At 37.6% G+C, this 24,072-nt stretch overlaps 1 protein-coding gene across 1 annotated transcript in view; it reads left to right on the top strand.

The window, feature by feature from the left end:
- The window catches only part of LOC131394918 (organic anion transporter 7-like), a 56,609-nt gene that overhangs the window by 17,401 nt on the left and 15,136 nt on the right, over positions 1-24,072 (top strand). The window contains exons 3-5 of the mRNA XM_058526615.1: positions 4,235-4,389; positions 4,492-4,660; positions 5,954-6,077. Coding sequence (XP_058382598.1) covers positions 4,235-4,389; positions 4,492-4,660; positions 5,954-6,077 — 448 coding nt within the window. The remainder of the gene's footprint in view (positions 1-4,234; positions 4,390-4,491; positions 4,661-5,953; positions 6,078-24,072) is intronic.

The following is a 24,072-nucleotide window of genomic DNA, read 5'->3' as shown; positions in this document are numbered from 1 at the left end:
AATTCACCTCATATATATCCGTATAAATCTGTTTCACTTTTTCTCCATGCTCCACTCCCATTTCTCTCCTCCAAATGTGGGGATTATTATAATGTGTTAACTATACTATTTTAAATTTATTTGTGTTTTCACAAAGCAAGTGACATTGTATCATTTACATATATTGTAGTTTACATATTATGTAAATATGTTTTCTCATTTTTTTTGTTTGTTCAACTACCACTATGTTTTTGAGACATATACACATTCCTACGTATAGTTCCAGTTTATTTTCCTAATTCCTGCATAGTGCTCCACAGTGTGGCTCCATCATGATGTTCCTAATCCCCCTTTTGGGAAAGGACAATCAGATTGCCACCAAAGGCATGATAACATGAATATCACTACATTTAACAAATTTATCTGTGACCATTTTGTATGAGTACATTATATATCATATATGTAACTGCTTTTATTCTAACTGACCAGGCTTTCCAATAATCATCACTACATCATTTCCTTCATCATAGCACTTCTTTGTATAGATTCTAGTCCATTCAGAATTGAAACACAAACATAGGAGTAAAGTACATATTGTATAATAACTCAGACTATAAAAGATTTAACAGTTGTATTATAATATAAATATAGTGTGGGTAAAGCAGAGGTTACAGAGCAGTTGCCCAATCCTAAGTTTTGTCCTTTCATTAGTATTACTGGTCATATAGAATCATCACAGGTTTTTTAGTCCAATTTGCCTACAGGAAGACCCCTTTTACCAGAAATCTGTGAAACATAGAATTTTCTTTCCATTTATCTTTTAACCTTATAGTTCTATGTTTCTTCATTCTTCATCTTACCTAATTTTTTCCTCTGAGAACTTTCTATAAGTTCTTCTGTCTGGATTGTGGCTCTCTTCTATTCTACTTTAGAGGAACCATGTTGTCCAACATCAGCAAACCCACACTCAGCAGAGAGCAGCTCTTATGCAACCAGTAATTAACTTTGGCATATTCTTTCACAGATTTTCCTTTCACATCAGTTTATTTTTGCTGTTAGAATGCTCCATATTCCTTTTTCCATGTTAATTGAGACATAGTTAACATATAACTTTGTGTAAGTTTAAGGTGTACAACATGAAGATTTGTACAAATATATATTGTGAAACAATTACCACAATAGGGTGAGACAAAACAAGTCTTTTCAAATTCAAGAAGAATGAAAGGATACCAAGTATCTTCTCTGACCACTATAGGGAAACTAGAAATCAATAACGGAGAAAAACTGAGAAATTCACAAATACATTTAAAATAAACCACACCTCTCTGGAACAACCAACGGATCAAGGAATATATACTAAAGGGTAAATAAAGAAGTATCTTGAGAAAATGACAAAGGAAACACAACATACCAGAACATACGGGATATAACAAAAGTAGTTCTAAGAGGGAAGTTCATAGCAGTAAATACATAGACTAAGAAACAAGAAAGATCTCAAATAAAATCCCTAACTCAATGCTTCCAGGAAGTAGAAAAATAAAAAAAAAACTAAGCCTAAACTTAGCAGAAGGAAGGAAATAATAAATGAAGCATAGAACAAGAGAACAATAAAAAAGATTAACAAAACTAATAGTTTGTTCTTTGAAAAGATAAACAAAATTGACAAACAATTAGCTAGAGTAACTAAGGAAAAAAAGAGAGGACACAAATCAACAAAATTATAAATGAAAGAGGAAACATTACAACTGATACCACAGAAATACAAGAGGTCCCTATAAACAACTGTATGCCATGAACTGGACAACCAAGCAGGAATGGAAAAACTCCTAAAAACATACAACTTACCAAGACTGAATCAAGAAGAAATAGAAAATCTGAACAAACTAATTAGTAGTAAGGAGATTGAATCAGAGATCAGTAATCTCCAAACAAAGAAAAGCCCAGGGTAAGATCGCTGCTGGTGAATTTTACCAAACATTTAAAGAATAATTAACACTAATCCCTCTCAATCTCTTCCAAAAAATCAAAGGGAAGGAACATTTCCAAACTCATTTTATGAAGCCAGCATTATCCTGATACCAAAGCCAGAAAAGGACAATAAAGGAAAAGAAAACTAGAGGAGTGATGTCAGCATCATGGCAGAGTGAGTTGTTCCCTCTGTCTCTCCCCTCTACATTGCAAGAGTAGGACATCCATTGACCAACAAAGGACTCCCTGCACAGCACATCAGAATGTCTGAGAGATCCATGTATCTATACATCTGAAGGTGAAAAAACTGGACCTGTGGGAGGCAGTGGATCTAGGAGAGCAACCCCTTCACCCTCCAGTGGTGGTGGTGATCCAAAACGCATATACTCCCAGTGGTGGTGGTAGTGCCCTGTCCTGAGGTTCAAGAGAGGCAACAGCACCAGAGACCAGAGGCTGCAGGAGCAGCAGAAACACTCATGGCTTACCCCTTTTCCTCTCCCAGTGGTGGCAGAGGGCTCAGGAAACACAGCAGTACTGGTGGCCCAGCTCCCTCCCTCTTCCCTGGTAGTGGCAATCCAAAATGTGGATACCCCCAGCAGAAACAATGGCACTTTGATCTGAGATTTCAAATGTGCACCAGCAGTGGAGACCAGAGGTTGCAGGAGCAGCAGTGGTGCTGATGGCTGAGCCACTCTCCCTTCCTCCAGCAGTGGCAGGTAGCATCTTTGACCTGAGGCTTCACAAATCACAACAGAAACTTTGACCCAACCTCCGGTGGCAACACCCCCACACCAGCCTTATCAGCAGCAGGTGATGTATACAAGACCCATGGCCCCTGGCAGTGGCAGCAAGACCCATGAATCCAGCACCCAGCAGTCGTGCTGCCTGCACCCTCACATAACCCAGGATCAGCATTATAGGTGGTGCATGGGGCAGCAGCACCTGCGCCTGTGGAGAGCCCACAGAGAGCCAGTGGGGGAAAGTGAGGTCCTGGTGACCCTGGAAGCAGCAGAGGTGCTTGCATCCTGGTGACCCAGGAGGTGACAGCCAAGACTGAAGTGACACTGTAAGCTGCAAGGCACCAGCATCCTTGGAGGCACAAGTAGGACAATGACAATGTCTCTGGCACAGGCAGTGAGGGTGGAAAGTGCAGGCTCTCAAATACAACCAAAAGCGTATCAGAATCAAGTAGCTAAAGCCTTACCCAAATAAGAAAAGTGTATACTACCACAAATGCACTGGCAGAGGATCAACTCATCAAGCACCATGAAAAACTACGGTAACATGGTAGAACAGAAAGAAAATGACAACTCTCCAGAAACCAAAATTGAAGTCAGAGAATATTGCAATCTAAATGACAGAGAATTCAAAACAGCTGTCATGAAGAGACTCAATGCATGTAAGAAAACTCAAAAAGACAACTCAATGAGCTCAGGAATAAAACTAATGAATAGGAGTACTTCACCAAAGAGACTGAAACTCTAAAAAAAAAAAAAATTCTGGAGAAAAGAACCCAATTAAAGAGAGAAAACAAAGTAAAAAGCATTGGAAATAAAGTAGGCCATGAGGAAGACAGAAGTAGGGAGCTCAAAGAAATCTAGAAATGATTCATGTGGAAGAGGAGAGAGAACTAATAATTTTAAGAAGTGACGAAATTCTATGAGAAGTATCTGAATCAATTAGAAAAAAGCAGCATGAGAGTAATAAGAATACACATTCTTCTCAAGTGCCCATGGAATGTTCTCCAGCATAGATCATTTGTTAGTTCACAAAACAACTCTTAGGAAATTTAAAAGTTTGAAATAATATCAAGTGTCTTTTCTGACCAATGGTATGAAACTAGGAATCCATAACAGAAGGAGACCTTTCACATCACTTTGCCTTAGCCTGCAGGGCCCTAGAGTCCAAAGAAAAGATGTAGCTCCACTGTGTTCTAGACACTATACAGACTGTACTATTCTAAATCCATCTGTTACTACAAGGAACATTTATGGTGTGTTAAAATTTCCAGTATTGCAGTCTGTCTTATTTTGTTTCAATTGGTGTCAAAGATCTACTGGTAACAGATTAGAGAAGAAGCTTTGTTACACTCAGTCTCTATTTACAAACAGGGAGGGTTGCTTCTGAGATGATCTGTTGTTGATTATCTGTTGAAAATTTAAGGTTTTAAGTGCAAAGTTTCACTTGCCGAAACATTCCCTGAATTTCAATATGTGCCTTCTTTTTCACGCATCTTTTTACAATAGATTGTTTTTGTTCCGTAATCTAACCCGTATCTGTTTCTCAGGTTTGGGAGGAGGTTAATACTCAGATGGTGTTTGCTCCAGTTTGCCATTGCTGACACCTGTGCAGCCTTTGCTCCCACCTTCCTCATTTACTGCTCACTACGCTTCTTTGCTGGCCTTTCTGTCACGACCATCATGTTAAATAGTACTTTTCTCAGTAAGTCAAAGCTTTTGATCTTGTACATTTTGCAAGCCTTGACTTTGATGTTGACATTCCACCTTTGTTTAAAGTCAAAATCCTGTTTGTGTTTTCTTTCAGTTGTAGAATGGACAGTGCCCCGATACCAAGCCGCGGGAATGACAACGAAAACCTGTGCAAATAGTATCGGGCAGATATTATTAGGAGGTCTGGCTTTTGCCATTCGAGACTGGCGCACCCTCCAGCTGGTGGTCTCATTGCCAGTATTTGCCATCCTTCTGTCTTCAAGGTATAAGCTCTCTCTTAGTTTTAGAGGATCCTGGAATGAAAGATTCATGGAATCAGGACACAGGACTTCTGTTTGGTCTTTGGTCAATGCTTGAGCATGTGCTCTACTAATTTGTGTGATTCCAGAAGCTGAACAGACAGCATTGCCAGACTACATCATAGACACTAACTTAAATTTGGATTTCAGATAAACAACAAATATTTTTTATAATAATATTATAAATATTAAATGGCAGACAGTTACACTGAAAATTATTCATTGATTTTGTGAAATTTCTTTTTATCTGAGAGTTCTCTATTGTTAGGTGCTAACTGGATAAAATATGGAATGTCCCATTAAATTCAAATTTGAGGTAAATAAAAAATAAAATGTTAGTGTGAGTTGTTCCAAGTATTGCACAGAACATTGTTATACTAAAGTGTTATTCACTGTTTATTTGAATACAAATTTAACTAGGCACACTGTACTTTTAGTTGCTAAAATTGGCACTTCCTCTGAATAAGAGGGAAGCCAATATGACTCCAAGTCTGTGTTCACAGCAGCAAAAGTGTACCGCATTAAGGTACCATCCTCATATTTTTCCTAGTTATCACATACGAGGAAGTAAATTTATATTTTCTGGTATAAACAAACATTGGTGGGTATTAGATTGGAGGGAAAAGATATCAGCAGGGGAGGAGAAACTTCCTTCTACGCTCTTAGGTTCTGTGGATGGTCTAAGAATTAAGATGACATAAGACAGATTAACAAGAGAAATGCAAACAAATTTCTTTAATATTTTTTCATGTACACAGGAGTCTTCAGAAGAAAAATGAAGACCCAAAGAAATCATTAGGCCAAAAACATATATACACTTTTACACCCAAAAAAATCTTTAAATTGAGGAGATGCGGCAAGACAAAGTGACTTGGACCAGGGGCGGTAATTTGTGGGACTGTGACTAAGAAATATTGGGAAACTTTGGGAAAATGAATCATTCTAGTGTTTGTTTCTACACATCCATTTCAGTGTCAACTCCCAGTCTCTGGTGATAAGAATGTTCTTCTCTTCCTGGCACAGGAAGGGCATCTTCTCATGTAAAATTTGATGACCTATGTTTAGGTAGAAAGGGGGAAGACAGAGAGTTCTTCCTGCATCTGCTGTTTCTCAAGTGTCTTCAGCTCAAGTCATCAATATGCCAAAGCAGCATATTTTGGGTGACGTATTCAGAACCCCTTCCCATCTCTGGACAAAGGTTATGTGAAAAATGGGTAAATAAGAGTTAACTGCATCTCTGTTCTGTTCTTTGATCAGGTGGCTTTTGGAGTCTGCTCGGTGGCTGATTATCACCAACAAACCTGAGGAGGGCTTAAAGGAACTTAGAAGAGCTGCGCACAGGAATGGAAGGAAGGATGCAGGAGACACCCTAACCCTGGAGGTGAGCAGGATGGGAGCTGGATATGGGATATAGGGAAGACAGGACCTGACATCTATATTAGTCAGTATCCATAAGAGGAATGGAAGGTAAGATCTCAGGAGTGGTTATGGGTTTTCTGTCCTCACTGTCCTGGTTCTCAGTGAGTGTCAACATTGTCTGGATTAACGTTAGAAAAAGACATGCTGTTGCTGAAAGCATTGGACACATATTTTACTCGAGACAGAATGCCCTGAGTATTAACAATTATAAATTGTAGACTCACAAAGAAAGAGAGAAGGCTCAAGTAAATAAAATTAGAAAATAAAGAGAAGAAATTGCAACCATACCACAGAATACAAAGATTATAAGAGAAACAGTGAAAACTTATATGTCAAAAAATTAGATAATCCAGAAGAAATGGATAAATTCTTAGAATTATACAACCTTTGAAAACTGAACCAAGAAGAAATTTAGCATATGAATAGACTGATCACTAGTAAGGGGATCAAAACAGTAATCAGAAACCTCCCAAAAAACAAAAGTCAGGACTGCATGACTTCCCTGGTGACTTCTACTAAACATTCAAAGAAGATTTTATACCTCTTCCTAAACTCTTCCAAAAAATTTAAGAGGACATGACACTTCCTAATTCATTGTATGAGGCCAACATTACCCTGATGCCAAAACCAGACAAGGACAACACAAAAAAAGAAAATTACAGGCCAATATCACTGATGAATAGGTGCAAAAATCCTCAACAAAATATTAGCAAATCAAAAATAAAGCAATACGGTAAAAATATTGTACACCATTATCAAGTGGGACTTATTCCAGGGATGCAAGGATGCTTCAACCTCCATAAATGAATCAATGTGATACACCACATTAACATAATGAAGAATAAAAATCACATGATCATCTCAATAGATGCAGAGAAAGCATTAAACAAGATACAGTGTCTATCTATCATAAAGACTCTGAATAAAATAGATGTAAAAGGAACTTATCTCAACAGATGACATTTTTTTTTATTGATGTTTTAATGGTTTCTAACATTGTGAAATTTTGGGTTGTACATTTTTGTTTGTCCATCATATATATGACTCCCTTCACCCCTTGTGCCCACCCGCCACCCCCACTGCCCCTGGTAACCACAGTCCAGTTTTCTCTGTCCATGTGTTGGTTTATATTCCACATATGAGTGAGATCATACAGTGTTTGTCTTTCTCTTTGTGGCTTATTTCACTTAACGTAATAAGCTCCAGGCCCATCCATGTTGTTGCAAATGGGACGATTTTGTCTTTTTTTATGGCTGAGTAGTATTCCATTGCATATATATACCACATTTTCTTAATCCAATCGTCAGTCGAGGGACACTTAGGTTGCTTCCACTTCTTGGCTATGGTGAATAATGCTGCAATGAACATAGGGGTGCATAAGCCTCTTTGGATTGTTGATTTCAGGTTCATTGGATAGATTCCCAGTAGTGAGATGGCTGGATCATAGGGCATCTCTATTTTTAATTCTTTGAGGAATCTCCATACCGTTTTCCATAGAGGCTGCACCAATTTGCATTCCCACCAGCTGTGTATGAGGGTTCCTGTTTCTCCACATCCTCTCCAACATTTGTTGTTTTTTGTCTTGGTGATTATAGCCATTCTAACAGGCGTGAGGTGGTATCTTAGTGTTGTTTTGATTTGCATTTCCCTGATGATTAGTGAGGTTGAGCATCTTTTCATGTGCCTATTGGCCATCTGTATATCTTCCTTGGAGAAGTGTCTGTTCATTTCCTCTGCCCATTTTTTGATCGGGTTGTTGGTTTTTTTGTTGTTCAATTGTGTGAGTTCTTTATATATTATGGAGATCAACCCCTTGTCAGATGTATGTTTTGCAAATATTCTCTCCCAGCTGGTTGGTTGTTTGTTCATCTTGATTCTGGTTTCATTTGTCTTATAAAAGCTCTTTAATCTGATAAAGTCCCACTTGTTTATTTTTTCTTTAGTTTCCCTAGTCTGGGTAGGCATGTCATCCGAAAAGATTCCTTTAAAACCAATGTCAAATAGCATGTTGCCTATATTTTCTTCTATGAATTTTATAGTTTCAGGTCTCACCTTCAGGTCTTTGATCCATTTTCAGTTAATTTTTGTGAATGGCGATAGCACATGGTCCACTTTCATTCTTTTGCATGTGGCTGTCCAGTTTTCCCAACACCATTTATTGAAGAGACTTTCCTTTCTCCATTGCATGTTCTTAGCACCTTTGTCGAAAATTAGCTGTCCGTATATGTGTGGTTTTATTTCTGGGCTTTCAATTCTGTTCCATTGATCTGTGTGTCTGTTTTTGTACCAGTACCATGCTGTTTTGATTACTATTGCTTTGTAGTATGTTTTGAAGTCAGGAATTGTGATGCCTCCTGCTTTGCTCTTTTTCTTTAGGATTTCTTTAGCTATTCGGGGTCTTTTGTTGCCCCATATAAATTTTAGTATTCTTTTTTCTATTTCTGTGAAGAATGCCATTGGGATTCTGATTGGGATTGCATTGAATCTGTAGATTGCTTTAGGTAATATAGACATTTTAACTATGTTTATTCTTCCAATCCACGTGCATGGGATATCTTTCCATTTCTTTATGTCATCATGGATTTCTTTCAATAATGTCTTGTAGTTCTCATTGTATAGGTCCTTCACCTCCTTGGTAAGATTTATTCCTAGGTATTTTATTCTTTTTGATGCAATTGTAAATGGTATTATCTTTTTGAGCTCTCTTTCTGTTAGTTTGTTATTAGCATATAGAAATGCAACTGATTTTTGTAGATTGATTTTGTACCCTGCAACTTTGCTGTAGTTGTTGATTGTTTCTAATAGTTTTCCAACAGATTCTTTAGGGTTTTCTATATATACAATCATGTCAACAGATGACATTTTTTATATTATAGAAAACTCTAAATAATCCAAAGAGAATTATTAGAAATAAGAAATGAATACAGTAAAACTGCTGGGTACAAAATCAACATTCAAAAATCAGCTGTGTTTCTGTACACTAACAATGAAATCGCAAAGAGAAATCAAGAACACAATTTCATTTACAATCGCAACAAAAAGAATAAAATACTTAGGAACGAATTTAACCAAGGAAGTGAAAGACCTGTACCCTGAAACCTATAAAACATTGTTGAAAGATATCGAAGAAGACCACAAAAAAAGGGAAAGATTATCTGTGCTCGTAGATTGGAAGAATTAAGATAGTTAAAATGTCCATACTTCCTAAAGCAAGCTAAAGATTCAATGCAATCTCATCAAAGTCCCAATGACATTTTTCAAAGAAATAGAACCAAGAATCCTAAAATATACAAGGAACAAAAAAAGATCTCAAATAGCCAAAGCAATCCTGAGATAAAAGAACAAAGCTGGAGGCATCACAATCCCTGACTCAAAATATATTACAAAGCTATAGTAATCAACACAACATGGTACTGGCAGAAAAACAGACACACAGATCAATGGAACAGAATTGAGAGCCCAGAAATAAAACCACACATCTATAGACATCTAATTTTCAACAAAGGAGCCAGGAACATACAATGGAGAAAGGAAAGTCTCTTCAACAAATGATCTTAGGAAAACTGGACAGCCACATGCAAAAGAATGAAAACAGACCATTATCTTACACCATAGAAAAAATTTAACTTGAAATGGGTTAAAGACTTGAATGTAGGACCTGAAATCATAAAACTCCTAAAAGAAAACATAAGCAGTACACTCTTTGACGTCAGTTTTTTTTAAAATTTTTTGTTTATTGCAGTAACATTGGTTTATAACATTGTAAAAATTTCAGGTGTACATCATTATACTTCTATTTCTGCATAGATTACATCATGTTCACCACCAAAATATTAATTACAACCCATCACCGCACACATGTACCGAATTATCCCTTTCACCCTCTTCCCTCCCCCTTCCCCTCTGGTAACCACCAATCCAATCTCTGTCCCTATGTGTTTGTTTATTGTTGTTATTATCTACTACTTAATGAAGGAAATCATACGGTATTTGACCTTCTCCCTCTGACTTATTTCACTTTGCATTATACCCTCAATGTCCACCCATGTTGTCACAAATGGCTGGATTTCATCGTTTCTTATGGCTGAGTAGTATTCCATTGTGTGTATATACCACATCTTCTTTATCCATTTGTCCCTTGATGGGCACTTAGGTTGCTTCCAAGTCTTGGCTATTGTGAATAATGCTGCAATGAACACAGGGGTGCATGTACCTTTACAAATTGGTGTTTTCAAGTTCTTTGGATAAATACCCAACAGTGGAATAGCTGGATCATATGGTAGTTCTATCCTTGATTTGTTGAGGAATCTCCATACTGCTTTCCATAGTGGCTGCACCAGTTTGCACTCCCACAAGCAGTGTATGAGAGTTCCCTTCTCTCCACATCCTCTCCAACACATGTTGTTTCCTGTCTTGTTAATTATAGCCATTCTGACGGGCGTGAGGTGATATCTCATTGTAGTTTTGATTTGCATTTCCCTGATAGTTAGTGATTTTGAACATCTTTTCATGTGTCTGTTGGCCATCTGTATATCTTCTTTGGAGAAATGTCTGTTCAGGTCTTTTGCCCATTTTTTAATTGAGTTGGTAGTTTTTTTGTTGTTGAGATGCATGAGTTCTTTATATATTTTGGAGATTAAGCCCTTATCAGATGTATGGTTTGCAAATATCTTCTCCCAATTGTTAGGTTGTCTTTTCGTTTGGTTGATGGTTTCCTTTGTTGAGCAGAAGCTTTTTAGTTTGATGTAGTCCCATTTGTTTATTTTTTCTTTGTTTCTTTTGCCCGGTCAGACGTGGTGCTTGAAAATATGTTGCTAAGACCGGTGTCGAAGAGCGTATTGCCTATGTTTTCTTCTAGAAGTTTCACAGTTTCAGGTCTTACATTCAAGTCTTTAATCCATTTGGAGTTAATTTTTGTGTATGGTGTAAGGTAAGGGTCTACTTTCATTTTTTTGCATGTGGCTATCCAGTTTTCCCAACACCATTTGTTGAAGAGACTTTCTTTTCTCCTTTGTATGTTCTTGGCTCCTTTGTCAAAGATTAGCTGTCCATAGATGTGTGGGTTTATTTCTGGGCTTTTGATTCTATTCCATTGATCTGTGTGTCTGTTTTTCTGCCAGTACCATGCTGTTTTGGTTCCTATAGCTTTGTAGTATATTTTGAAATCAGGGAGTGTGATACCTCCAGCTTTGTTCTTTTTTCTCAGGATTCCTTTAGCTATCCGGGGTCTTTTGTTGTTCCATGTAGATTTTAGGATTCTTTGTTCTATTTCTGTGAAAAATGTTGTTGGAACTTTGATAGGGATTGCATTGAATCTATAGATGGCTTTAGGAAGTATGGATATTTTAACTATGTTAATTCTTCCAATCCAAGAGTACGGAATATCTTTCCATTTCTTTGTGTCTTCTTCAATTTCTTTCAGAAATGTTTTATAGTTTTCGGTGTACAGATCTTTTGCCTCTTTGGTTAAGTTTATTCCTAGGTATTTTATTCTTTTTGTTGCAATTGTAAATGGGATGGTATTCTTAATTTCTCTTTCTGTTACTTCGCTGTTAGTGTACAGAAATGCAACTGATTTTTGTATGTTGATTTTGTATCCTGCAACTTTACCATATTCATTTATTACTTCTAAAAGTTTTCTGGTGGACTCTTTCGGGTTTTCTATATAAAATCATGTCATCTGCTAATAGTGAGAGTTTCACTTCTTCCTTTCCAATTTGGGTTCCTTTTATTTCTTTCTCTTGCCTGATTGCTCTGGCTAGGACTTCCAGTACTATGTTAAATAAGAGTGGTGAGAGTGGGCATCCTTGTCTGGTTCCTGTTCTTAGAGGGGTAGCTTTCAGTTTTTCACCATTGAGGATGATATTAGCTGTGGGTTTGTCATATATGCTCTTTATTATGTTGAGGTACTTTCCTTCTATCCCCATTTTATTCAGAGTTTTTATCATAAACAAATGCTGTATCTCGTCAAACACTTTCTCTGCATCTATTGAGATGATCTGTGATTTTTATTTTTCATTTTATTAATGTGGTGTGTTACATTGATTGATTTGCGAATGTTAAATCATCCCTGCATACCTGGAATAAATCCCACTTGATCAAGGTGTATAATCTTTTTAACGTATTGTTGTATGCGATTAGCTAGTTTTTTGTTGAGGATATTTGCATCGATGTTCATCGGTGATATTGGCCTGTAATTTTCTTTTTTTTTGTGTTGTCCTTATCTGGTTTTGGTATCAGGGTAATGTCAGCTTCGTAGAATAAGTAAGGGAGCTCCCCCCCCACCTCAATTTTTTGAAAGAGTTTGAGAAGGATAGGTATTAAGTCTTCTTTGAATGTTTGGTGGAATTCACCAGGGAAGCCATCTGGTCCTGGACTTTTATTTTTGGGGAGGTTTGTGATTACTGTTTCGATTTCCTTACTGGTGATTGGTATTCTTTGACGTCAGTTTTAGCAGTATCTTTTTGAATACCATATTTACTCAGGCAAGGGAAACAAATGAAAAAAGAAACAAATGAGACTACATCAAATAAAAAGCTTCAGCACAGGAAAGGAAATCATGAACAAAATAAAAAGACAACCTAACAATTGGGAGAAGATATTTACAAATCATATATCTGATAGGGGGTTAATAACTAAAATATATATAAGTGATAATTAGGCACATGTGTGTGGTGATGGATTGTAATTAGTATTTGGGTGGTGAACATGAGAACATGATGTAATCCATGCAGAAATAGAAGTATAATGATGTACACCTGAAATCTATACAATGTTATAAACCAATGTTACTGCAATAAACAAAATAATTTTAAGAAGTATATAAAGGATTCATACAACTCAACAACAAAGAAAGAAACAACCCAATTAAAAAGGGGGAAGAGGATATATACAGACATTTTTCCAATTAAGTTACACAGATGTTCATGAAGCCCATGAAAAGAAGTTGAACATCATTAATTATAAGAAATGGAAATCAAAACCACACTGAGATGTCACCTCACATCTGTCAAAATGACTACTATTAGAAAGACAAGAAATAACAAGTGTTGGAGATGATGTGGAGAAAAGGGAACTCTCAGACACTGCTGGTAGCAATGTAAACTGGTGCAGTCTCTATGGAAAAGAGTGTGAAGATTCCTCAAAAAATTAAGAATAGAAATACCATATGATCCAGCCATTTCACCTCTGGGTATTTATCCAAAGAATATGAAAACACTAATTTGAAAAGATATATGCACCCTTATGTTCAGTATTCATAATAGCCAAGATTTGGAAACAAGCTAAGTGCCCGTTAATGCAAGAATGGATAAAGAAGATGTGTTATATATACACAATGGAATACTTCTCAGTCATAAAAAGAATGAAATCTTGCCAATTGCAATAACATGGATGGACCTTGAGGGAATTATACTAAGCAAAATAAGTCAGATGGAGAAAGCCAAATACTTTATCATTTCACTCATGTATGGAAAGATAAAAAAGAACAACAACAAACACAGTTAGACACAGAGAATAGGTTGGTGGTTACCAGAGGGAAAGGAGGAGGGCAAAATGGGTAAAAAGGCACATGGATTTGGTGATGGATGACAATTAGACTTTGGGTAGTGAACGCAATGTGGTCTACACAGAAGTCAAAATATAATCATGTACACCTAAAATTTACATAACATTATAAGCCAATGTTACCTCAAAAATTAATTAAAGAAAAATTATTTTTAAAAAACCTTGTATGTTGGCCTCACCCTATGTAAGAGAAAGTAATAAAAGGTAATCCATTCTCTTCCAATTAATGGTCTGATGGCCATTTTACAGATCAGTAACACCAGTAGAAAGATTAGTGACCACGCAGAATAGAGCATAATGAGGTTCTCTTATTTGTTTATTCACCCATGCAGTTCATTTCATGGTATCTTTACTAAGTGCCTACCTGTGGCAGGTTTTCTTCTATCCCTGGAAATATGGCAGTGACCACAACAGTCCAAATCCCTGTTGTATGGAGTTTGCATTCTCCTTATAACAAGTTCCAAGAGCATGACTGTAATGGAAATGCCTCAGAGAAGTCTTTCTCTTCTTATTTTTTCATCCCAAGTATGGAAGGCAGATATTGCTGTGCATCATTAGTTAAATCATCCTTTATGTCATGCACATACATAAAGTATTTATTGAAAAATTATATTGTGCCAGGTATGGTGCTAAATCATGAATACAGAAAAAGTCAGAGTCTCAGACTTCAAGGAAATTTCATATTAATATGAGAGTGAAAAATTTATAGACACTTTTAAATCCAAATGTTTAAAATGATTAGAGAATGTAAAGAAAGCTAATGGATATAAGGAAAAAAATCTACCCTCCTTTTTTTGATAAAAGAGAAGATTAGAAGCCAACCATTCAAAAAGGATGATAAAACATTTCTGGACACATGTACAATGGCACACCGGATGGAAGTTCTTATAGTCCCAGAAAAAAACAGGAGCCTTTAGAAGATTTCAAATAATGCTCCTGAGAGTTCAGATCCCACTAAAGATGGTGGGATGAAATCAAGGTTTTCCAGAGGTGAAGCCATTACACAGACAATGGCACTGAGGGTTCCTGATATGATCGGAAGGACATTGGCTTGTGCTTTAGAAAAAAAAAAAAAGGATGGGGGTTGTCCTTAAAATTTAGGTAGACCTCTATGGCACATTCATACTGTGTCAATATATGCCTAAATTATACAAAATTCTTTTGGACCAACTATCCTCTCAGGAATTATGTTGGGTTCCAAGCACACACTAGTATTTTGCCTACCACATTGGTCCAATCCAGAGAAGGAAAGCTTAAGTATTTACAGGGCGCAGGCAGATACAAAAATAAGTGATACTAGCTGAAACCAAGAAAAAGAATGCATGATCAAGGAGAATGGCAACTGACAATCACTCCATACCAGGGGAAAGAAAGAGAGCATGGTGCAGGAGTAGCAGTTAAAATGCGGTTTAAGCAAGGGATTCTATTCATGAATGGATAGCTAATATACATTCATTTTATTTTAAAAAAATTTTTAAAAAGATATTCAGAAATTTGTGGTCTTAGTCCTGTTTAAATATCCATCTGATGGATTGCCAAACACACCTCCTGCAGATAATTCTTCTAACTTAAAACTGGTCCACTTTATATCAATACCAATCTGTTGATTACTCCAGATCTCTGGGAAGGGTGGCCATTCATTTTTCTGAATTTTCATTCAGAAAACCTGCCACAAAAATTTCATCATGGAACTTTTTCTAATGAGTCTTATGGCATTGTTTCATTCATAGATATAGGAAGAGAATAGAGCTAATAGCATTTGAATAATTAACATATCAATAACTACCTGAGCTGTGCTAGATATGATTTCATACACACATTTGCGACCTCATGTATGCCTTGGAAATCTTTGTGAGAGAGACATCATTTTTTTCTCCTACTTCTTCTTGTCTTGATCCTAATTCTTTTATAGTTTCTTTTCTTTTTTGAGGTATAATGGACATATAACATTATATTAGTTTCAGGTGTACAACAGAACAATTCCATACTTGTATACATTGAAAAATGATAAACCACAGTAAGTCTAGTTAACGTTCATCACCATACATAGTTACAAAATTTATTTTTCTTGAGATAAAGTTTTTTATATAAAGTTTTTTTAATTGTGAAATTTTTGTTGTACATTATTGTTTGTCAATCACCATAAAAAAGCATCCCTCCTCCCCTTGTGTCCACCCCCCCACCCCCCTTGCCCTTGGTAACCAACAAACAGTTCTATCTGTCCATGTGTTCGTTTATCTGCCACACATGTGTGAAATCGTGCAGTGTTTGTTTTTCTCTTTCTAGCTTATTTTGCTTAACTTAATATCCTCCAGTTCCATCCACATTGTTGCAAATGGGATGCTTTTGTCTTTTTTTTATGGCTGAGTAGTATTTCCTGGTATATATATACCATTTCTTCTTTATCAAATCATCAGTCGAGGGACATTTGGGTTGCTTCCATGTCTTGGCTATAGTGAATAATGCTGCGATGAACATAGGGGTGCATAAGCCTCTATGGATTATTGATTTCAGGTTCATTGGGTAGATACCCAGCAGTGGGATAGCTGGATCATAAGGTATTTATATTTTTAATTATTTGAGGAATCTCCATACTGTTTCCCATAGAGGCTGTGCCAGTTGCATTCCCATCAACAGCAGATTAGAGTTCGCATTTCTCCACATCCTCTCCAGGATTTGTTGTTTTTTGTCTTGGTGATTATAGCCATTCTAACGGGTGTAAGATGATATCTTAGTGTGGTTTTGATTTGCATTTTCCTGATGATTAGTGATGTTGAGTATTTTTCATGTGCCTATTGGCCATCTGTATGTCTTCTTTGCAGAAGTGTATGTTCATTTCCTCTTCCCATTTTTTGATCGGGTTGTTTGTTTTTTTGTTGTTCAGTTGCATGTGTTCTTTACATATTATGGAGATTAACCCCTTGTCGGATACATGGTTGCAAATATTTTTTCCCAGCTGGTGGGTTGTCTGTTCATTTTGATCCTGGTTTTATTTGCCTTGTAGAGGCTGTTTAATCTGATGAAGTCCCACCTGTATATTTTTTCTTTTGTTTCCCTTATCTGAGTACATGTGGAATTCAAGAATAACCCTTTATGGCCGATGACAAATAGTGTACTACCTATATTTTCCTCCAGGAGTTTTATAGTTTCAGGTCTCACCTTCAAGTCTTTGATCCATTTTGAGTTAATTTTTGTGTACAGCAAAAGAAGATGGTCTACTTTCATTATTTTGCAAGTGGCTGTCCAGTTTTCCCAGCACCATTTATTGAAGAGACTTTCCTTTCTCCATTGTGTGTTCTTAGCTCTTTTGTCAAAAATTTGCTGCCCGTAGATGTGAGGTTTTATTTCTGGGCTTTCAATTCTGTTCTATTGATCTGTGTGACTGGTTTTGTACCAGTACCATGCTGTTTTAATTACTATCATTTTGCAGTTTTGAAGTCACAGATTGTGATGCCTCCAGCTTTGTTCTTTTTTCTCAGGATTGCTTTAGCTATTCGGGGTCTTTTGTTGCCACATATGAATTTTAGTACTTTTTGTTCTATTTCTGTGAAGAATGTCCTTGGGATTCTGATTGGGATTGCATTGAATCTGTAGATTGCTTTAGGTAGCATGGACATTTTAACTATGTTTATTCTTCCAATCCAAGTGCATGGAATATTTTTCCATTTCTTTATGTCATCACTGATTTCACTCAATACTGTCTTATAGTTTTCATTGTATAGGTCTTTCACTTCCTTGGTTAAATTGATTCCTAGATATTTTATTCTTTCTGTTGCAATTGTAAATGGGATTGTCTTCTTAAGTTCTCTTTCTGTTAGTTCATTGTTAGTATATAGAAATGCAACTGATTTCTGTAAGTTGATTTTGTACCCTGGAACTCTGTTGTAGTTGTTGATTATTTCTAATAGTTTTCCAATGGATTCTTTAGGGTTGTCTATATGTAAGATCATGTCATCTGCAAACTATGAGAGTTTCAGTTCTTCATTGCCTATTTGGATTCCTTTTATTCCTTATTCTTGCCTAATTGCTCTGGCCAGAACCTCTAGTACTGTGTTGAATAAGAGTGGCGAAAGTTGGAACATTTGTCTTGTTCCTGTTTTCAGAGGGATGGCTTTCAGTTTTTCCTCATTAAGTATGATGTTGGTATGGGTTTGTCATATGTGGCCTTACTATGTTAAGGTACTTTCCTTCTATACCCATTTTGTTGAGAGTTTTTTTTTTTTTATCATAAATGGATGTTGGATCTTGTGAAATGCCTTCTCTGCATTAAGATAGAAATAGACTTCTGTGTCTATTAAGATTATCATATGGTTTTTATTCCTCATTTTGTTAATGTGGTGTATCACATTGATTCGTTTGCAGATGTTGAACCATCCCTGTGTCCCTGATATAAATCCCATTTGATCATGGTGTATGATCTTTTTAATGTATTGCTGTATTTGGTTTGCCAATATTTTGTTGGAGATTTTTGCATTTACGTTCATCTGGGATATTGGTCTGTAGTTTTCATTCTTAGTATTGTCATTGTCTGGCTTTGGTGTCAGGATGTTGGCCTCATAGACTGTGTTAGGAAGTGTTCCATCTTCCTCTATTTTTTGGAATAGTTTGAGAAGGATAGGTATTAAATCTTCTTTGAGTGTTTGGTAAAATGCTCCAGAGAAGCCATCTGGTCCTGGACTTTTATTTTTGGGGAGGTTTGTGATTACTGTTTCAATCTCTTTACTTGTGATTTGTCTATTCAGGTTCTCTATTTCTTCTTGATTCAGTTTGGGAGGTTGTATGAGTCTAAGAATTTATCCATTTCTTCTAGATTGTCCAATTTGTTGGCATGTAGTTTTTCATAGCATTCTCTTACAATCTTTTGTATTTATGTGGTGTCTGTTGTAATTTCTCCTTTTTCATTTCTAATTTTATTTATTTGAGCCTTCTCTTTTTCTCTTTTCTTGGTGAGTCCGGCTAAGAGTTTGTCAATTTTGTTCATCTTCTCAAAGAACCAGCTCTTTGTTTCATTGATCCTTTATGCTGTTTCTTTGATTTCAATTTCATGTATTTCTGCTCTGATTTTTATTATTTCTCTTCTCCTGCTGACTTTAGGCTGTGTTTGTTCTTCTTTTTCTAATTCTGTTAGGCATAGTTTGAGGTTGCTTATTTGGGCTTTTTCTTGTTTGTTAAGGTGGGCCTGTATTGCTACGAGTTTCCCTCTCAAGACTGCTTTTGCTACATCCCCTATGAGTTGGTATGGTGTATTTTCATTTTCATTTGTCTCCAGATATGATTTGATTTCTCCTTTAATTTCATCGATGATCCACTAGTTGTTTAGTTGCATGTTGTTAAGTCTCCACAGCTTTGTCCCTTTCCCGGTTTTTTTCTCCTAGTTGATTTCTAGCTTCATGGTGTTATGGTTAGAAAAGATGCTTACTATGATTTCAATCTTCTTAAATTTATATAAGCATGACTTGTTTCCCAACATATGGTCTATTCTTGAGAATGTTCCATGTGTGCTTGAGAAGAATGTGTAACCTGCTGTGTTTGGATGGAGCGCTCTATATATATCTATTAAGTCCATCTCATCAAGTTTTTCGTTTAAGTCCATTACTTCCTTATTGATTTTCTGTCTGGATGATCTATCCATTGATGAAAGTGGGGTGTTAAGATCCCCTACTATTGCTGTGTTGTTGTTAATATCTCCTTTTAGGTTTGTTAATAGTTGCTTTATGTACCTTGGTGCTCCTGCGTTGGGTGCGTATATATTTAAAAGTGATATGTTTTCTTGGTGGAGTGTCCCTTTTATCATTATATATTGCCCTTCTTTGTCTCTCATTACCTGTTTTATCTTGAAGTCAACTTCGTCTGATATAAGTATGGCAAAATCTGCTTTCTTTTGTTTGCCATTAGCTTGGAGTATTGTCTTCCATCCTTTCACTCTGAGCCTGTGTTTGTCTTTAGAGCTGAGATGTGTTTCCTGGAGGCAGCATATTGTTGGGTCCTGTTTTTTTAATCCATCTAGCCACTCTGTGTCTTTTGATTGGAGAAATCAGCTGAGAGCCTGATAGGAAATCCTTTGTACGTTTTTTTTTTTTTTCTTTTTTTGGTCTAGCTGTCCTTAATATTTTTTCTTTGTTGTTGACTTTTGCCAGCTTTACTACTATATGCCTTGGAGAGGGTCTCTTCGTGTTGATATATTTAGGAGATCTATTTATTTCATTCACTTGTATTTCCAGCTCCTTCCCCAGGTTTGGGACATTCTCAGCTATTATTTCTTTGAACAAGTTCTCTGCTCCTTTTCCCCTCTCTTCTCCTCTGGAATACCTATAATCCTTACGCTGGATTTCCTAATTGAGTTGGATATTTCTCAGAGAGTTTCTTCATTTCTTTTTAGTCTTAGCTCTCTTTCCTCCTCCATCTGGAGCATTTCTGCATTGCTGTCCTCAATATTGCTAATTCTTTCCTCCATATTTTCATCCCTTATGCTTAAGGCTTCCAGATTTGTCTTTATCTCCTCTATTGTGTTTTTCATCTCTAATATCTCTGATTGGTTTTTCTTTATAGTTTCAATCTCTTTTGTGAAGAAACTCCTAATTTCATTGAATTGCCTATCTGTTTTTTCTTGTATTTCATTAAGCTTTTTTATGATGGCTATTTTGAATTCTCTGTCATTAAGGTTATACATTTCTGTGCTTTCCAGGTTAACTTTTGGGCACTTGTCATTTTCCTTTTGGTCTGGAGATTTAATATAGTTTTTCATAGTGCCTGTTGGTGTTGGCTTATTTTTTCACATAGTGAAAATATATGGTTTCAGTTTCCTCTTGCTGCCACTGGGTGGGGGTCAAGGGCTGTGTATTCTGGCCTGCCTCGATCTGCAGGCACTCTGGTCAGCCCTAGACTCAGCTGAAGCACGGCTGATCTAAAGTGAAGCTGAGCAGAGGCTGCTGAGGGTGAAGCGTGGCAACAGCTGGAACTGGAATGTGGGAACAGCTGGGACTGGAGCACTGCTAGGCAGAAGCAGCTGGGGCTTGGGTGCAGATGGGTTGAAGCAGTTGCAGCTGAAGCGCCACTGGGCTGAAGAAGCAGGAGCTGGAGTGACACTGGGCTGATGAAGCTGGAACTGGAGTGCTGCTGGGCTGAAGTTGCTGGCGCCAAGTCATCTGGAGCCTGAGCATGGCCAAGCTGAAGCAGCTGGAGTTAGGAGGGCAGTCAAGGCCAAGGAGCTGGGAGTGGGGCACAGTCGAGCTGATGCAGCTGGGGCCCAGGCACAGTCTAGTCAAAGGAGCTGGGGCTGTATCGCGGTGGAGCCAGGACAGCTGGGTCTGTGTCGTGATCCACCCAGAGCAGCTGGGGCTGTGGTGCAGTGGAGCCTGAGCTGCCGCCACCTCTGGTGTGGGGGCGCAGGCATGCTGGTGGGGCCTGGTCACCTGGGGGCCACTGCCTCTGGGGGCAGGGCACAGGCACGCTGTGCTGCTGGTGGGGCCTGGGCACCTAGGGGCCACTGCCTCTGGGGGTGGGGCTGAGCTGAAGTGCCACTGTGCTGAAGCACCAGGTGGCAAGGCCAGGTGGGGGAGGGGTACTTACCTTCGCATCCCCTATCTCAGAAGTCTCTCACCTCTGCTCTCCTGGGGGTCTAGCTTGTCAAAAGAACCCTTGGAACAGTTCTGTTCCCTCTGTAGGGAGATTCCCCACAGGCTGAGGGGACTTGGAGAGCACTGGCTTTCCCGCATATAGCCACCCCTCCCCACCCCCCGACAGCCACGTGGTCTCACTCTCAGGGTCGCAGTCCTTGGGGAAGGAAGGGAGCTCCTCTTACCTCCTTCCACTTACTCTTGTAATTCCAGCACCTCAGTCCTCGGGTGTATGGCTGCCTAGGTGCCTCAGATGTCCCCTGTGTTGTGCGAATAGCTTCTGTTGGAATACGAATGTCCTTTTTATTGTGTTTTAGAGGGGGAGAGTTCACTGGGGGAGGCTGACTCAGCCATGATGCCGATGTCAGTCCGAGATAAGAACTTTTAAGATCTACTATCTTAGCAACATTCAAATGCGCAATACAGTCTTATTAACTGTAGTAACAATGCTGTACACTACATCCCCATGACTTACTTATTTTATAATGGGAAGTGTCTTCCTTTTGATCTGCTTCGCTCAGTTTGCCCACTCTCTCAACCTCTGCCTCTGGCAATGATCAGTCTGTTCTTTGTATCTATGAGCTTGGTTTTGTTTTGTTTTATTTTTTTAGATTCCACGTGTAAGTGAAAACACATAGTATTTGCCTTCCCTGTCTGACTTATTTCACTTAGTATAATGTCCTCAAGTTCCATCCATATTATCTCAAATGGCAAGATTTCTATTTTATCCTTGAGTAATATTCCATTTTATATAAATATACACCACATTTTTTTATCCATTCATCCATCAATGGGTACTTAGTGTGTTTCCATATCTTAGCAATTGTAAATAAATCTGCAATGAACATGAAGGTGCATATATCTTTTGAAGTCAGTGTTTTCATTTTCTTCAGGTAAATATCCAGAAGTGGAAATGCTGGATCATATGGTAGTTGTATTTTTAATTTTTTGAGGAACCTCCATACTGTTTTCCATAGTGGCTGCACTAATTTACATTCCCACCAACAGTGCACAAGGGTTCCTTTTTGTCCACATCCTCACCAACACTTGTTATATCTTGTCTTTTTGAGGATAACCATTCTAACAGGTGTGAGGTGATAACTCCTTGTGGTTCTGATTTGTATTTCCTTGATGATTAGTGAGGTTGAGCACCTTTTCATGTACCTGTATGTCCTCTTTGGAAAACTGTCTGTTTACATCCTCTGCCCATTTTTAATCAGATTGTTTGTTTTTTGCTATTGAATTGTATGAGTTCTGTATATATTTTGGATATTAACCCCTTATCGTATATATGATTTGCAAATATCTTCTATTTGGTAGGTTGCCACATCTTCTTCTTCTTATCTTTTTAATGACAATGAAATTGAGACTTGAAGGTTTCCTGTTGCCTTCCTCAAGGTATACCTAGCACGTGGCAGAGCCATTGTATCATGCTCTGGGTTATACAAGTCTGGGTATAAATCATACTACATCAAGATCTCCCCTGATTTGATCCTCAGATTTAATTCTAGGCATCTCAGTCATGGAGGCACAACATATGCCAAGATTTCTCTGAAAGAGGCTGACCCGAGAACCAGAATAAAGGCTCTTAGGAAATTGTTCTCCTTCCTGAAAAAAACTGTTTTTCTACTAAGAGCAGCCAGCTGAGAACCAAGCTCAGTTGCCAGGCCTTTCATGCCCTTCTAGTGTAAATGAAGCTTTGGACTATAATGCAAGCAACTCTTCATTTAGTCCCCTTCCTGATCTATGTCTCTAACCTACCTACCCATTTTTATGCCCTGCAGCCAAATTGATTCTCAAGTTAAAATGTCCTTGTCAATGTAAAATTTCCCTCATGTCCCTTTAACTCCCTAATTCACCTTTCATACCGCTTTTACACCTGTCATTGCATCTTCCATGACTATATTTTCCACTGGACAAAAAGGGAAGTCATCTATCTTGTCCTCTGTTGGGGCTTCACAATGTCTACCATTTTGTGACAACTGAACAGTTTGTTGTTGTTGTTGTTGTTGAAGGTTTTGAGATCCACCATGCAGGAGGAGCTGGAGGCAGCACAGAACAATACTCTTGTGTATGACTTGTTCTGAAAACCCAACATGTATAAAAGGATCTGTTCACTGTCCTTTATGAGGTAGGCTTCAGACTGTGCATGAGGAATGTTAAAATAGTGGAGACATGATTCTATTTTTTACTTCAAAGATATAACATGCTATAGGGACAGATTTGAAATAAAACACGAGGAAAACACAAAGATAATGACTATGTTTGGGGACAGTGAAAGGGTTATGAAAAGACTAACAGGGAACTAATTGTATTATGAGGAGATTTTTATTTTTTTTATTGAGGTCATATTGGCTTATAACATTGTGTAAATTACAGGTGTGCAATATTCTATTTCAGTTTCTGTATAGACTGCATCATGTTAGCCGCTAATAGTCTAGTTTTTATCCATCACCATACATGTACCCCTTTGTCCCTTTTGTCCTCCCCCACCCTCTTTCCCTCAGGTAACCACTAATCTGTTCTCCCTATCTATGTTTTAGGTTATCTTATGCATATTAGTGAAATCATACACTGTTTGTCTTTCTTTCTCTGACTTAATTTGCTTAGCATAATACCCTCAAGGTCCATCCATGTTGTTGTGAGTGGCACGATTTCGTCTTTTGTTATGGGTGAGTAGTATCCCATTGTATATGTATATATATACCACATATTCTTTACCCACTCATATGTTGATGGGCACTTGGGTTGCTTACACATCCTGGCTATTGTGAA

This window comes from Diceros bicornis, chromosome 31, assembly GCF_020826845.1.
Source record: "Diceros bicornis minor isolate mBicDic1 chromosome 31, mDicBic1.mat.cur, whole genome shotgun sequence".
NCBI lineage: Eukaryota > Metazoa > Chordata > Mammalia > Perissodactyla > Rhinocerotidae > Diceros > Diceros bicornis.
This window is presented reverse-complemented; position numbering and strand designations above follow the sequence as displayed.